Below are 16,422 nucleotides of genomic sequence, written 5' to 3'. Positions count from 1 at the left end.
GAGGTTGCTCCCACACTGCCGCTAGTGAGACTCGATCCCTGGTCATTCTTCTAAAGTTTCACCTCTATGATCGGTTGAGCTACCCATACGGGCTAATTTATCTTTTCATAGACATAGGGGTGAGTTTATAAGACTCATGAATCATGATTATTCCGGCGAAACTGAAATATTTTATGCCAATAAAATAATAAAAAATATATAAAAAAATCAACTTGAGATTCTTGCCCCAACACAGAAGTGCAGCAGTGAGGTCGGTTGGAGGTTGCTTATAGCGTTGAGGCATTACAAAAAGGCAGCAAAAATCCCAACGCAACTTGATTGTGCAATTTGCACCAATCGTCATACCACACCTGATAAACATCAAGATAATAAAGCTTCTCCATTATCTCCCAACAACACAATTCCAATATAAAATAACAATCTTTTCGAAACTTCTCATACTTATCGTGACTCTATCATATCGCCGGCGTAACCATTGACGCAAAAAAGTGTGATAAAAAAGTGTGGAAAGATAATCATTGCTGAGTTGATTAGACTATTTATTAGCTGAATTGATTTGAACTGATTAGCTATGAGCAACTCAGACTGCTTTATGAACAACAGAATATATATATATATATACTTGTATAATCCAAACGAGTTTTGGAATCTCAAGATTTGGTGTTAATTTTTCAATTAATCAATCACGTCGACTTATTAAATTAGATGGTATCAAAAGTTATAACAATCAATCACGCTACCTAACAGAATTTTTTGAAAAGAAATTGGAACTAAAAGGTGTGTGGAAAGGGATTTGTTCGAATTTCTTGGGCGTTGAGGCATGACATTATGGGAGTTGCAAGTTGGGAGATGGAAGAATGGGTGTTAGTTGCGTATGACATCTGAAACAAATGGCCTAACAACAATTTGATTTCGATAGATTCAATTCATTCATTCATTTCACTGTAAAATCTGAAACTATTGACTTTATAGTCAAAACACTGCCACTACCCGCCAGCATCCTCTGTATCTACCCTCTATTTTATGTACATTAAAAAAACAAAAAATTTAATGAACAAAATTCACGCTGGCTGCTAAAAATATCAGAGCCGCCCAAAAAAAAAATCGTTGCAACTCTGAAGTTTTTGGAGGTTGACAGTTGACATTTGACATCATCTAACGTTGACCCACTCGTCGGAATCTTGAGACCAATTGGGGGATTGGTGGCTGACTATTCCCTGCAGCCTGTCCGCCGGCGAATATTCTGATTCCGGCGGGGGTAAAGATGTAATTGAGGATTGGAGGTGATCTGATTCCGACACCCAATCTGGGAAATCGAAAGGGCATCTAGGGGAAGGCGATGGAGCTGGAGCTGAAGCTTCCCTGTGGGTGTCATTTCTCAATGAAACAGTGGCGCCGTCGTCTTCGCCGGAAATGAAGGGATGATTCAGGAGCATCTCCGCCGTCCATCTCTTTCTTGGGTCCTTTATAAAACATTTTTCCAGAAAATCCTTGCCGTCGTCCGACAATTTACCGGGAATTTCCGGGATCTCTTCGCCGACCCCGATTCTCATCAAAAGCTCCGCCACTTCGGAGAACTTCCACGCCGGAGCTCCGCCGGCCATTTCCGCCACCGCGCAACCAAGTGCCCATATATCTGCCGCCGGACCCTGCTCACCGCCGTTCACCATCTCCGGCGACATATACATTGGCGTACCCCTCAATTCACACCCCAAATTCTTTCCCCCATTTCTCTTAGCCAATCCGAAATCCGCAATCTTAACTTCACCATTTTCGCACAACAGAATGTTCTGAAGCTTAATATCACAGTGAACATACCCAACCTTGTGAATATACCCAAGCCCGCGAAGCAGAGCTTTGCTATACCGCCGAATCTCCATTTCCGACAACCTATGATTCTCCGATTTCTTGATCTTATCCGCCAAAGCACCTTGAGAAGCAAACTCCAACAACACATTATACAACTTCTCGCCGTTCTCGAAACTGTATCCGTCTCCGAAACACCGAATAACCTCCTGGCAACCTCGGAGTTCATCCAGTACAGCTTTCTCGTTCAGCAACGAATCAAAACATGAAGCCCCGCACGACTTGACAACCATCGGCGGCGCAGCTCCGGCGATCCCGTGGCTTCTCGGCACCGCCAAGCTCACCTTCCCGAAACTCCCACGCCCCACCGTTTCGCCGCGAACCCAATCCATGGCACCTCTTCTAGTCGAACAGATCGTCGAATTCTGAAGCTCTGAAATTCCGAAGCTTTTTGTTTTCTTGAATGGAAAATGGTATGGGAACCAAGACAACTAACACAGAGTCTCCTATATGGAGTGGTATATATATACACGGCTGGAATTTCCTTTTTTTTTTTTTTTTTTTTTTTTGTTTAAAAAATAATTATTTTGACCTTTTTTGGGAGGGGGTGGGGGGTGGGGGGTGGGGGGTTAGGCTGTAATGAGAAATGAGGTGAACATACGTAGTGACGTAAAATGCGTGTAGGAGTAATATTGCAAGTAGTTTGGTAATGAAGAAAAACAGCACGTGGAGAAACAGAGTACACCAGTTTGGAAAACGTGGGCATTAAGGTGGGAAATCCTCGACTTTTCTCCTATTTACAAATTTCCCCACACGGATTGGATTATGACCTTTACCCACACTAAAAAACTCTTATGCTCTATTTGACAACAGAGCTTATTTAAGAGCTTATAACTTATTTTAAACTACTAATAAATTATAAATTCTATTTGGTAATGTTTTCAAAATAAGCCCATAGCTTCAAATAAGAACTTATTTTGGAACGTTTTCAAAATAAGGTAATAGTTTCTTAATTTTTTGTCCTTATTATTTTAAAGAAAAAACATCATTACCCTTTCCAATTAAAACTATTTTCCCTTCTCCTTTATCCGCAATGTTCACCCTAAATATTATTATTATTAGATGAAGGAGGTACGCAACAATATTCCTACTTCATTATGGGATGTTAGACCATGATTATGCTAGTTTTATTTTAAAATATTAATTTTTTTAAAGATAAAATGTTACATTTTAATACGTAAATAAACTAATTTAAATTTTATGAAGATGTCATTTTTTGTCTTTTTACATTTATCAACTTATCAAAAAGCTAATTTTTACCAAACACTTTCAAGCATAACAGCTCTTCAGTTTTCAACTCCTAGCTTATAGTTTTTAAGCTTCCAGTTCCTTTTCAATTTTCAACTACCTTTTCAGCCATATATATTAATGATTGAACTTTGATTTTGTCAGTTGTTGAGATTCGACTCTAATCAAAGTGAAAATTATATCCAAATTTGACTCAAAAGTCGCTATCAAATTAAAGCACCCCAAGAAGTGAGGAAGGTTCAATTGTGAATGGATTGATCCTAGAAGGGGAAGACCATTAGACCAAGTTTGAATGCAGAGGAAAATGCATGCATGAATTGCGGAAGGTGCATGCATGGCATGACTCATGGGGTGGCTGATGCATGCACGAAAGTCAAGGAAAGTTGATTGGTTTAATTATGCTAAGATACTAGATTAACATTAGACTAATGATAGTAATAATAACTAATAAGACAACCTTTTAGACTCACTGTGACGTTGGTGCTGAGGATTGTGGAGGTCTATGTTGATCTTAATCAATTTGACATTTCAATTCTACTGTTTCTAAGAGATTATTATTAGTGAAAAGTAAAATCAAGATTAGATATACCGCCATCAAGATAAGATCATAGGAAGATTCATTTGCTATAATTAAAGCTTGATTAGGAGTACCCATCAGTCCATCACACGTTACGTTCACACACCAAGTACAAAAGCCACACTTTAGGTGTGTTGGGTTCGCACATAAAAATCGAAATCGAAATAGGAATCAAATATTTAATAATGGTAATGAGTTTTTGTAAAAGTATTTTGCATATTTGGTAATAGAATAGAATTTGAATGATTACTAATATTGATGTTTGGTTACGTATGATCATATAATGAGAATAAAAATTTTAAAAATATAAAAATAAAAAATCATGCGCTTGTAAATTTGGACTCTGCTGTCAAAATTTTAACTGTATAATTGCACCAACAGTTTGCTTATCAACTAATCATATATTGCCAAGTTTTTTTTTTTTTCTTTTTATGTAATTATTAATTATATTTAAAGTTTTTAATGATCTCTTTTTTATCACATGATCTGAAACCCAAGATTTTTTCCAATCAAGCAATCTCGTCTCCTTTTAAAGAAAATCTATAACTGATGACCTTGGTAATATAATAATCCCTAATTAAATGTTTAAGCGCAAAACGTGAGATTAAAGTATATAAGCCAATCAGCCCCACCTCGATGTATGATTCACGTTGTACTAAATTAAAATGTTTATAAGTTGGAGGTCCTTTTCCTAATTAAATATTTCATCCATGCCCCTTTATGTTGAAATCAGTTGTGTAAAACATGTGATTGTAAGTTGTAACGTGGGCAGCAGACGACATCCAAGCCATGTACATTATGATATGTAGGGTTCCTAATTAATTAGGTGAAAATAAGGACCCATCCCCTATCACATGGGGATGAATCCCTATATTTACTCTTCTAAAGTTTACTTCACATAATGTAATATAGTATACTCCATAGGCAACAACGTATATATGCTTGTTGATTTTACGATCTAGACAATTGACGGTTAGTCGATTCAACTAATCGAAAACAAAGAAAATTTGGAAGTAATTGGGTGTTGTTATTGCTCTAAGTAAAAAAGAATCTGTCCTACAAGTCCTTTTCTTAAGGTATTTATATAGTTCAATCTACAAATTAAGGACTCGAAGTGAATATAAAAAGTAAATCCCTTCAATCAGGGTCACTAATTACAATGAAAGTAGTTAAATGAGATAACTAGACCAAAATAATAATGTGTTCAGGCTATTCTTGATCTAGGCTAATCACTTGGGCCAAGTCCAACCACCCGGGCCGAAGCCGAATACTACACCGTCAGTGTCTAACCTATCACTCATTCATTTAATTAAACATTTGACGATTGTTGTTTTATTAGGATCGATACAATATAAATCCTCCTAATTGTGTGTTTAGGGTTCTCTTGTGAAAATTAAATATGTAAATGAAATGTTATAAAGCGTTCATAGACATAATTCGGTAATTTTAGTAATGAGAATATGTCATTCCCTTTCTTTTATCGACAGTTGAATACAATTTAGCATGGAGTAGGTTTTGTGTGATACCGCTTCACGTAAGACGTATTACATAAGACTTATTTTATAGCATACAAGTCGTGCTAATTATTAACCAACCTTTTAATGACAAATAATCATACAAAGGATGGTATTAATGCCATATTAAATATAGGTAACGTCTGTCAACATTTTGAGAACCCTAGCCAAGGACCATGCGTGTTGACCAAGGGTCTCCAAAATTATGCTCTGCGAGTTGACACCGAGACCAGGACAAATACCATAAGAACAACATTATCAGAGAAGAATAGAGAGTTATTTCACATCTTTAATTTTGAGGTCAATATGCCAAGTTGGCAGAGAGAGATGAGAGAGAGAGAGAGAGAGGGTGGGGAGCTTCTGCAACATGTGAGTTATTTCTCTTCCCAAGGGAAGATAAATAAATGAGGAGAGAGCTGTTGCGCGCGCAGCAATTGTTACACTGGGTGCTTCAAGTGCGCCTGATAGGTCCATTAATTTTTTATTTTTATTTTTTAAAATTGGTTTTGTTTTTTTTTTCTTTTCTTTTTTCTCCTCTTCTCATATTCTCTTTCCTAAACACACTTACAAAAACTCTTCCAAAACAGGAAAATAATTCCACCAATGTGGATGCTCTAAAGAACTTAGTTATATTGCTAGTTGGACTTAAAAGTCATTATTGGAGACGGTAATGTGGGGGTTCGAATCCCACTGAAAACATGTATGAAAAAAGGTCCAAAAATAATGAAAAGTCTTATTGGATCCTTGTACGCACATGAAAACTAAGATCTGACTGATGGGTTGATTGCGCGACTCGCGATTTACTTCCATAGAAACTCTAAGGCAATTTATATCCTACACCACGGCGCGCGTTGCACTATGCGCCCAGATGCAAAACGACGTCGTTTTAATTATTTTTTTTTTTTTGAAATTTCCCGCCCCAGTGAATGGCAGCAATTTTTTCTTTAAAAAAAAAATCCGCTGTTCAAGAATGTACATAATGTTATACTAGAATACACATAATGTTATACATGAATGTACATAATTATATAACAAAATATACATACTCTTTTTAAAAGATAATACACATAATCTAACATAATACATAATAAACATAAACTTTTAACATAATACACATCAACTCTTAACATAATACACACAAATTTTCTGATCCGGATGTACATAATTGTATAAAAAGAATGTACATAATTGTATAAAAAATACACATAACTGTATGAACCAATACACATAACATTGTGAACAAATACACATAATCTCAGCAACTTCTTACCGCGCTTCCCAACACTACCCCAAAACGACGTCGTTTTGGGAAGCGCGCGGCGCACAATGCTATGTGCGCCGTGGTGTAGGATATAACGATTGGAACTCTAAGGACAGGGGCATGTGGGTTTAGGATTAGCTAGACAATGTTGTGATCCCTAAGTTTTTCTTTTTAAAGGCATAATGGACTTCGACACCGGCCACATAGTTTATAACCGGTACCGAAAGTTGCCTCAGTGTATTTAGTCCTCTACGGTTACCTCCAACAATGAAGTAATAATAATAATACTACGTAATAATTAATTTGTCGAAAGTTATAATCAGAACATAGAAGTAAAATAGTGGAGATTCTTTTATCTTTTGCGGCGCACCGGCAGAGCAGAGGGAGCAGAAAGCCGTTGTTTCCGCCACTTTTGCCTTGCCGGCCGTGATTTTTGCGCTACAAAGTGTCGTTAACTAAGGGGCGGCACGGAATGCCAGGATTCTTTTATTAGTTTATTCAACATTTTCTCCATGAATTGGAACGTGAAAGCTGATCGTTGAATGGAACAGTGATGTCAGTGATAGCTTTGGAGTGTGAAAGATTAGCAGAAATTGAGGATGCGGCGGGTGGCCGGAGAATTGAAATTGAGTACAGGTAAGCAAGCAAGCAACTTCACATTTTTCCTGGTTTTACAACTGTTGCAATCACATGTTGTCGTGTTCTTAATTACGTCCCGCGATTTTCACACACTATAACACGGCATTCCTGCTGTTTCTATTTTCTTCAAAAGGGATCAGAGATATCATGGAAAGGTAAAAGCTGTGATTGATTCCATCAGGGGAGAAGGAATTGAATTGGTTTGAATTTGGATTCTGATACTACTATTTGCTGCTGATGAATAATTCCCAGTTTATTTCTTGAACAATTTATGCTAAAAAAACTTGGGTTATTTGATTCAAATGCATCGTGGGGAAGGGAAACTGGAAATGTAATATTTTTTGAAAAGTTACCGCAGATTCTTCATGTTTTCCTGCCATTTTACTCAAATTACTCACCTAAAAAAAGAAAAAAAGAAAAAAAGAATTGCAATCTCTCCAAACATATCTTGGCCTGGCCTTACATTGATTTAACAAACTTCTTAATGGTTGGTCAGGTGATATTGTCAATGGTGAGATATACTCATCATTTTGATTAGGCTTGACTAGAGAATCCTTCTTGTCCATTTTCAATCGCGTCTCATATATCAAATCTTCTGTATATTACTTCAATTAGATGTGAACCGTCAATTATCAGCCTTTATGTGCCTATCATTGGCAATGTCTCTATTCCTTAGTGCATCACCATCAGCTTAGTTCTTCACGATTTTTGATGATCCAATTAGGAGAGAGAGGATGGAGGAAAAAAAAAAAAAGGAAGATCTGACATGGAAACAGGAGAAAAAACAAACAAACTAGGCAGCTAACGCGTCAGCAGGTAGGTGCAACTGGGCGCCTGCGTCTCCAGCACGTGGAGTAAGGCAGAGACCTTTGTTTCCATTTCAGTCGCAGTGGGCCCTACAAAATTCTTGTACTTGCAGGAGAAAAAAATACCAAAAAAATCCCATCTCCTATTTGTGCAAAAACTACATATACACTTGATTTTTACTATTTCAAAAACCAAAAAAAAAAAACATTGATGGTGATGCTCTTACGTTTTACTAACAATTTCCATAGAATGACACACATGACCATTGGTCAATGCATATTGTCCTTGGAAGTTGTCTTAGGGTAGTCTCTTCAATTTCCATAGATTGATTTATCCAAAAATATATTGGGCATGTTTAGTTATTGACGGATCTACTAATTTTAACGTTTTAACCATAGTCAAAACAACTGAAAATTCAAACGCTGCTTTAAACTCAGTGTTTTGGAAAAATTTATATTTTCATAATTTACCTCAAAATACCCAAAAATTATATTTTCATAATTTACCTCAAAATACCCTTACTTTTAATTATTAAAAAAATTGAGAAGCCTTTACGTTTTCTTAAATGAGAGCCTTTCGGCTTCTCAAAGCAACCAACAACATTTACATTTAGAAGAGGAATATTGCTCATCTTATATAGAGGAGCTTAAGAGTTCCTCTTCCAAACATTTTTTAGAGTAAATACCTAAAATAGTCCATCGGCTATAACTAAATTCAACTACATATACACTTGATTTTTACTATTTCAAAAATCACAAAAAAAAGCATTGATGGTGATGCTCTTACGTTTTACCTAACAATTTCCATAGTATGTATGACACACATGACCATTGGTCAATGCATATTGTCCTTGGAATTGGAAGCTATCTTAGGCTAGTGCATGTCTTCAATTGTCAACAAGTATTACACATATTTAAATTTTAATATAGCATATATAACTGTTCCGTTTATAATAATTATTAAACCGACATACGTTAATGATTAGTAGTAATGTGTATCAAATATCTGTATAAAAGTACAAATAAAGAGAATGAGAAGACACACCGTCCATATTAAAAATCACATTTAATTTCTTTGATTCATCATTTACCAGTTAGGCACAAGAAAAGTCTTCTAAGTTTATAATAAACTAATTTCAATAAAATCAACTAGTTTAGTGATAGGGATTAAAATTTTCAATGAACCTTAGTTACTAAAGATAAAATTTATCCTACTTAATAAATACAGAATATTAGGCTTACCGACATAATCTTCGATCATATGTATCAACGTAACAAAGTATATATTACAGAAGTCACATGTTTTTTTCTCCATAATATGAAGGAAAGTAGATGGAAATTCTTGTAAAGCGCCACCAAACTTCACCGCATGTAGACGACGGCGGTGCGACCGCGTATATGATGAAGCACGTGAGAGTGAAGCGCAACCCACCGAACAGAGGCCTGAGGATTTGGACAAGAGGTTCGGCCCGTCAAATGCGGTCAGTAGTGGTGCACCAGTCAGTTTCACACCTACATTGTCTCTTGGGAGTGTGGGTCCCTTAGCTAACATGATCATGGACCCCATTTCATCTGGGCCCACAGATCAGCCAGCCTTGATTGGGCCTCCTTTTCACGCCCCAGCCGTTATTCCACAGAGTTCTATACATGTACACTTAAATTTTACTTTTTTTTGAATACAATGTAATTTTTAATATACAAATGTATTATTTGATAGTATGGTTCATACAGCTGACCATAAAAAATAAACAAAATATTTTTTTTAGCATAGTGACATAAAATACTTATTTTCTTGTTTCAATTTTGTCAAATACTAGACAGAATATTGTTTTCACATGATGTAAAAGACACACCAGTTGGTGTAGTCACCACTAAATCAAAGAAGATCTGGGCAGCACGCAGGCATCACACTCAAGACCTAATGGTCCATGATGAGCATGAGAATTGACAAGCAAGTGAGTTTTTCTGTACGATTTTGAGCTGTGATTTCATGGGGGGAGATTTAGTGGGCATGCAAGCTCAACAAATAATGATTTGAAAGATTCTGTACATTGAAAAAATCTTTCAACAAAACGAATAATTTGTACTAGATGACAAAGAGAAAACCAATAAAAAAAAAGGGTGTCATTGTCACTAAAGAGGCCAGTTGGTAGCTTTGTTACTGTAACCTTTCCTGCTGCTAAGAAGCCACGGCTCGTGCCGTTTTAGAGTCAGTAGCGAAACCTTTGGTATGCAAACGACAAGATGATGTTCTTTAGCTAAATTTAATGTACATTTATGTATTCTATTTCTACGTGATGAATTGCTGCTTCTACTTTTGCCTTCTCCAACCTTCCATGTATGGGCGTCATGTCTTGTCGATCAGCGGCCCATTGATTCCTCAAACATGGGCTAAAGACTTGCCTGAGCTCCCCTAACAGGCAAATTATGCTGTGAAGGTGGGCACGGTTCCATATTCATAATTTCTATACCTTAGATTCATAATTTCTATAGTGTAGATTCATAACTTCTATACTGTAGATTCATAAAATTTATACTTTAGATTTCAATTGTTGAACTCTGTTTTCACAAATCAGAGAACTATATGTTCATAATTTGATAACTATACATTTTAGAAATTATAAATTTACAATACAGAAATTATGAATATACAGTACATATATTATGAATCTGCAATATAGAAATTGTGAATCTACTGTATAGAAATTATGAATCTACTTATTTAAATTATGAATCTACGGTATTTAAATTATGAATCTACGGTGTAGAAATTATGAATCTAAAATATAAATTTTATGAATTACAATATAGAAATTATGGATCTACAGTATAAAAATTATGAATCTACAGTATAGAAATTATGGATATTGAACCGTGCCCACAACATAACGTTCCCCCTTAACATGTATTTCATCAATCATTATTACATGGACCATGATCTACACAGTTGCGTGAACCATAAATAAAACGAATATTTTTTATATACGAAAAGTACATTATTTGTGTAAGTAAAGTAAATTATTTAATATACATACATCCCGTACATAATAATGTATTTTAAGTATATTAAAAATGTATATTATATTCATGGTCCACACAAAAATTTGCTGTATTCCATCATCATTGTTGAAAAATTCATCATTATCTTTTAACGTTTCTTATCGACATAAAAAAATGTAAATTATATCATGAACTATTAATGTCCATTTTTATGTTCTGAATATTCATTATTTGGTAGTATAGTGAATAGATGGTGTATTCGGACTCCGGTCGACTTTGTTCTTATGAATTGGTCGGACCACTGGCCGTCGACTATGGTGCAACATGGGTGGCCTTCAGAGGCCCAAAATCAGTACGAATAAGGCGGATGTCCACAATATGTAGCTTAATATGAATTTATTACCTGATATAATTCTATTTAATATTCCCAGGATAGTTGAATGCTACGAAGGAAACAATCCACGCAGTAATTTAGTGCGGATTGGTGGGACAAGAATGTTGATGATGGTGCCAAAGAATTTTAGTAATCCTAGTACTGAAAACACAGCAGGCTTTACGAAAAGTGAAAATGGGCCATTCATCGTACACACCAAAATGTCAATGAGCCTGCACAATGAATAGGAGAACAAGAAAGCGTAGGTGAACAAGGTTAGCCCAACAAAAATGTAAAGTGGTGCTCTATGACCTTTCATGAGCTGAGGAAACCATTCTTAGAGCATTTATACTAGTTGAATTTTACACAATTTTTAAGAAGTTTAGAAGAAAATAGGAATGGTTGAGAAAAAGAAAAGGAAAAACAAAGATATTTTTTTAAAAAAAATAAACACAAAAACTTCATTTCAGTCAGTTAGTGGAAAATACGTGTCCGGTAGGACGTGAAGTGTGCTTAAACGCTCTATGCTGGCGTTCTTTTTTTCTCCTGCGAAAAACATTGTTTGGCAGGAGGAAAAATTGGTCAAAATCACCTACTGAATTTGTTACTGTTCTAAAAATCATGCAAAATGCACTGCTATGGATGCTGTTAGGGTTGCTAGACACTTTTTTTTTTCTTCCAGTCTATATCTTATTATGTGACATTATTTAACTAGTGGTAGAGTCAGTCATTTTATAGTACGTGCTGTACGGAGTACCCAATGATGGAAATCACATCAAGAAATGAAATATATGAGAGAGAAAATTTAAGAGAACTATTTTTTCCATTGAGATGTGTGTGACGTGGTCGAGAGGAGTGACTAAACTTACTGGCCAATGATACCTGATTGTAATTTTGAGTTTGCATATTCAATTTTGTATTTTTTTTTTAATTTGAGTGACAAGAGAAATCTATTGTCACTATCTGTGAATATGTATGTGATAAATATTGCTTTGTCACCCTAATCGTCAAAGGATCCCATAAATCAAACTCATAGTTGAACATCTCAAATCAAAAAGGTCAATTGCTTACTCTCGTGAAAAGTCAAGTTTATAATAGCCTAATTAAGTTGGCCACAGTTAATTATCTATTTTAATTATACCATTTTCCCATTAATTGGTTTGTATACAGCAACAATTTTCAGATACATAATCTCTACTTGTCCAAAAGAGCCGAAAAGCAAAATGAGAACAAGAAAATGTAAAGAAACATGGATCTCAATGTCTGCCGGTCTCCGGTAAATTAAAGAACCATTCCGCTATTTTTCCGATTCATTCCACAATCTCCGGCGACAGTTTCCCACTAGGTTTCTTCTGCTTATCCGCTCGGGAGTCCAACCACAATACGTTTGAAACTTCCTCGGAGCTCCACCCGGCTTGTCGGAGCGAATCCGATAAACGATCCGCTTTGACTAGGAGAGCGTCCAGCACCGCCTGGTTGTCTAATAACGCCATTTCGCCGGCGATGAATGGACACGATGAAACTTGTACGATCTCGGAGACGTCGGATTCGTCCCACCCGCCTTGTTTCAACGCCGATCCGATCTGTTCTATGTACTTTTCTACCCATTTTGGCGTTTCGGATCTGGGCATGTCAAAGTTCTGGTCGGGTGACGTGGAGGACGAGGAATTAGACGTCTTTTGCCGCCAGTCAACGGCGGCGTCGCTCCAGAACTCCACCCATCGCGGCGTCAGTCCACGGCCTGGAGTGTCGAGACTTTTCCTTGATGACATGGCGGTCCGGGCTGCTGCTCTAGCTGAGAGACGCCGCAGACCCGCCAAGTGAGCCTGGTTTAGCCCGGCCATCTTCCGGTCAACGTCCACCATCGCCGCTGTTTCAAGAACTACTTTTAGCCAATCAAGTACAATAACGGTAACGGTAATACAGAAAAAAAAAAAAAAAAAAACTATTCTTTGTCCCTGTAAATGGAGAGGGAGACATGGAAATATGAAAAAGGAAAAGAATGTGATGAGATGGTAAAGAAAGCCCAGCTTTTATAGCAATGGCAGTGGAGTAGGGGCCGCCATGAGATTTCTCTAAGAATCTCTTTCTCCATTGCCAATTCCTTCTTTTTTAAAATAAATTTTTATTTCTGAATAATTAGGAAACCCGCAGCCACTATGAGACACTGGTATAGTCTTATAATTCTAACAGACAAATGATCACAAAAAAATAAATCAGCCTAGTAGATAAATCAGTTTATGTTACCTAACTGCTTAGTACAAAGTTAGCTACCAAATAGTTTGATTAACTTGGTTGGACTACTCGATCGGACTAATTTTAGTAATAGATACACATGCATGGTTTCTTCCATTTGACTAGAAGAACATGTTGCTAACTACAGAAACATGTGGATTACTTAGCCAATTAAGCAACCAAACACGTAATACCACACAGAAGACAACCGAAGCGCATCAAAGTTAAGAGGAACAACGACACGATTTTATGAACGTAGAGCTGCAAAAGTCAAGGCTAGAGATGCCGTTAAACTGTCACTAAACCCTGCAGCCATGAGGTTTAAGAAAAAGTAGAATGATTACAAGAACATGTGATCAATGTTAATTGAGAAGTAGCCAAGCACATATGTGCAGATCGAGCTGAGGGCGACGATGGGTGACACGATTTCCGACATGCAAAACCTGCTAAGTGCGTAGGGGCGCCTTTGAATTCTTGTCCTAAATCGATCTCTCCCACGTTGATAGTGTCGGGGAGTGTATGTATATAGGGATCCCGTTCTTGGTTTAAAGCTGGATTATTTGGGGCGTGTGGTTCAAATGGGTCGCTTTTCTAGTGAAATTGACCACAGAATTGAAAACTATTTCCCATTCGTCAAACCTAACCTAAAAAGCTAACTTGATTTGATCAATCACTTTATAACTTGATTTGATCAATCACTATATATATAATTTAAAGAGGGAAAGTATGTAATTGTTATTCAAATTTAGACTTTGATTGAAGTTAGCTTTGTGATTCTAATTCATCAAAACTCACAAAAAGTAAACTAATTTATTATATTGTCCATAACTGACTAATCACTACATACTATTTTAGACATTCAATAATTGAAACATGTGCTCCATCTCAACTAAAAGCCTAAGCTAATAGTTGGATACACAATCCATGACCTTTGGTCTGACTCTGATACCAAATTGAAACATGTGTTCCATCTCAACTAAAAGCCTAAGCTAATAGTTGATACACATTAATGGATATATGCTCACACAAATAATGTTATCCCTAAATTTTTGCGAATGCTAGTATCATATAGCTAGAGTTGCCTTGTATCTCAAAATATCGGAACCCCAGGATCATTGTTCCTGTGAATGGCCTATTCCCCTTATAGGGGAATAGCTATTACTAGGGCTACCCTATTTTATTATTATTATTATTATTATTATTATTATTATTATTATTATTATTATGTATAAGGGTAGTTAGGTCTTCACATATATATTCCATTTCTATTCCTTAAACCAACCAAACACTGGAATAACATTTCTAAAGTCTATTCCTTCAACGAACCAAACAATAGAATACAATTTCTATTCTATTCCTTACCTATTCACTTCCCTATGAAATAGTATTTATATTTCTTCAAAATTTATTTCGCGAACCAAACGTGTCATATAGGTGATAACTAATTGGCTGATCAATTTAGTTATGATTGTCCCATGTCACACGCAATACTTGGTATGATGGCATATGATAACATGAATAGATATCACTTAATAGTATTTTCTAATAGATATTATGGAGTAGAAGCTAGTTAAGTAGGAAAATTATACTATGGATCATAACCCATATTACAAGTTGAATCATTGATAAATGTTTATTTTTAATATTGTTGGTTTTACTATTTTTGCCTAGCTAGTTGCCAGCTGACGAACACAACCATTGAAAACGAAGAATGTGCTAAGGGCGAGCAATAGAATGCTAAAGACTTAATTAACGCAAATATTTTAGCACAAATTTGCCTTAAGCCTTCGAAATTCAGATATATTTAATTCTGTTCCAATTGCCTTCTCTAAATTAAAAAATCTCTTCCCCGATATACAATAGGAAAGTGTGGCAAATTAAGTAAGAAGTTTCATAATCCAATTTTAAGAAAGATCTTATCTAAATGTCGTGGATTCAAGCTTTTTTATACCTCGTTTACTATTTCTGAAAATCACCAACACCTCGTCAAAGTCGAGAGCCACTTGTACGAATAGCTTCCAAGAGCAGGAGCCAACCAACAACTTCTAGGCCAACTGCCCAATCACTAGTACCACCCCTAACAAATATATTCAATGTTTATTTCTAATGTACTAAATATTAATTTTTAGGTAGTATACAAAAAATTAAATTTGCAATACAGTAAAAATGAGTACTCAATATATTAAAAATGAATATTCAATGTACTATAATTGAATATGTGCATCAATAGTCCACATTATAATATGGGTAATGGTTCACGGTATAATGAATAAATTAAGTACAACACGTCAAAACAAGCCTCCAACAATAGTCAATATCTACCCTTAAAACAAATTAATGATCTTTATCGATATTCGATAGTATATACTGTATAGTATTCTAATTATGGTTATAATCTTAAAATTGATGTACACTAGAAGTTTAAAATTCAAATTTCAATTAAAATAATAATTGAGTTGTACCAAATAGTGTACATGATAGTTGGCATATAAAACTATGTACGATAATTTAACCCTAAACTCACACTCATTATTTGATGAGCGCACGGAGTAACTTCATTCTTATATAATATCTTGTACATTACGTAAGAAAACAAAATAGTACTCCCTCCGTCCCGAATTGGTTGTCTCAATTGTTTTTTGCACGCTTTTTAAGGAATTAAAGTAAATGTTATGTATTTTTCAATTATGCCCTTCACTTTTTCACTTTTGGGAATAAAAGCAAAAGTCATAAGGGTAATTTGGGAAAAAATATAATGATGGTGATGTTCAATTTTGGAAAGAGGACAACATTTTGGGACAAACTAAAAAGGAAAGTAAGACATGCAAAATGGGACAGAGGGAGTATTAGGATGACTTTGTGTGACTAACAAGTGACAACTTTTTTCAACTTTAGGAGGCTCT

At 35.8% G+C, this 16,422-nt stretch overlaps 2 protein-coding genes across 2 annotated transcripts; both read right to left on the bottom strand.

Annotated features, from left to right (window-relative positions):
- Window positions 1-894: 894 nt before the first annotated feature.
- On the bottom strand, window positions 895-2,298 carry LOC109180418 (mitogen-activated protein kinase kinase kinase 1-like). Its single transcript, XM_019329973.1, has one exon. The coding sequence runs from the start codon at window positions 2,196-2,198 to the stop codon at window positions 1,152-1,154; it is 1,047 nt and encodes a 348-aa protein (XP_019185518.1). The 5' UTR covers window positions 2,199-2,298; the 3' UTR covers window positions 895-1,151.
- Window positions 2,299-12,594: 10,296 nt separating this feature from the next.
- LOC109180244 lies at window positions 12,595-13,149 on the bottom strand. The gene has a single exon (XM_019329731.1). The coding sequence runs from the start codon at window positions 13,147-13,149 to the stop codon at window positions 12,595-12,597; it is 555 nt and encodes a 184-aa protein (XP_019185276.1).
- Between the last annotated feature and the right edge of the window lie 3,273 nt (window positions 13,150-16,422).

Source organism: Ipomoea nil, unplaced genomic scaffold (genome assembly GCF_001879475.1).
Source record: "Ipomoea nil cultivar Tokyo-kokei standard unplaced genomic scaffold, Asagao_1.1 scaffold1026, whole genome shotgun sequence".
Classification (NCBI taxonomy): Eukaryota; Viridiplantae; Streptophyta; class Magnoliopsida; order Solanales; family Convolvulaceae; genus Ipomoea; species Ipomoea nil.
This window is presented reverse-complemented; position numbering and strand designations above follow the sequence as displayed.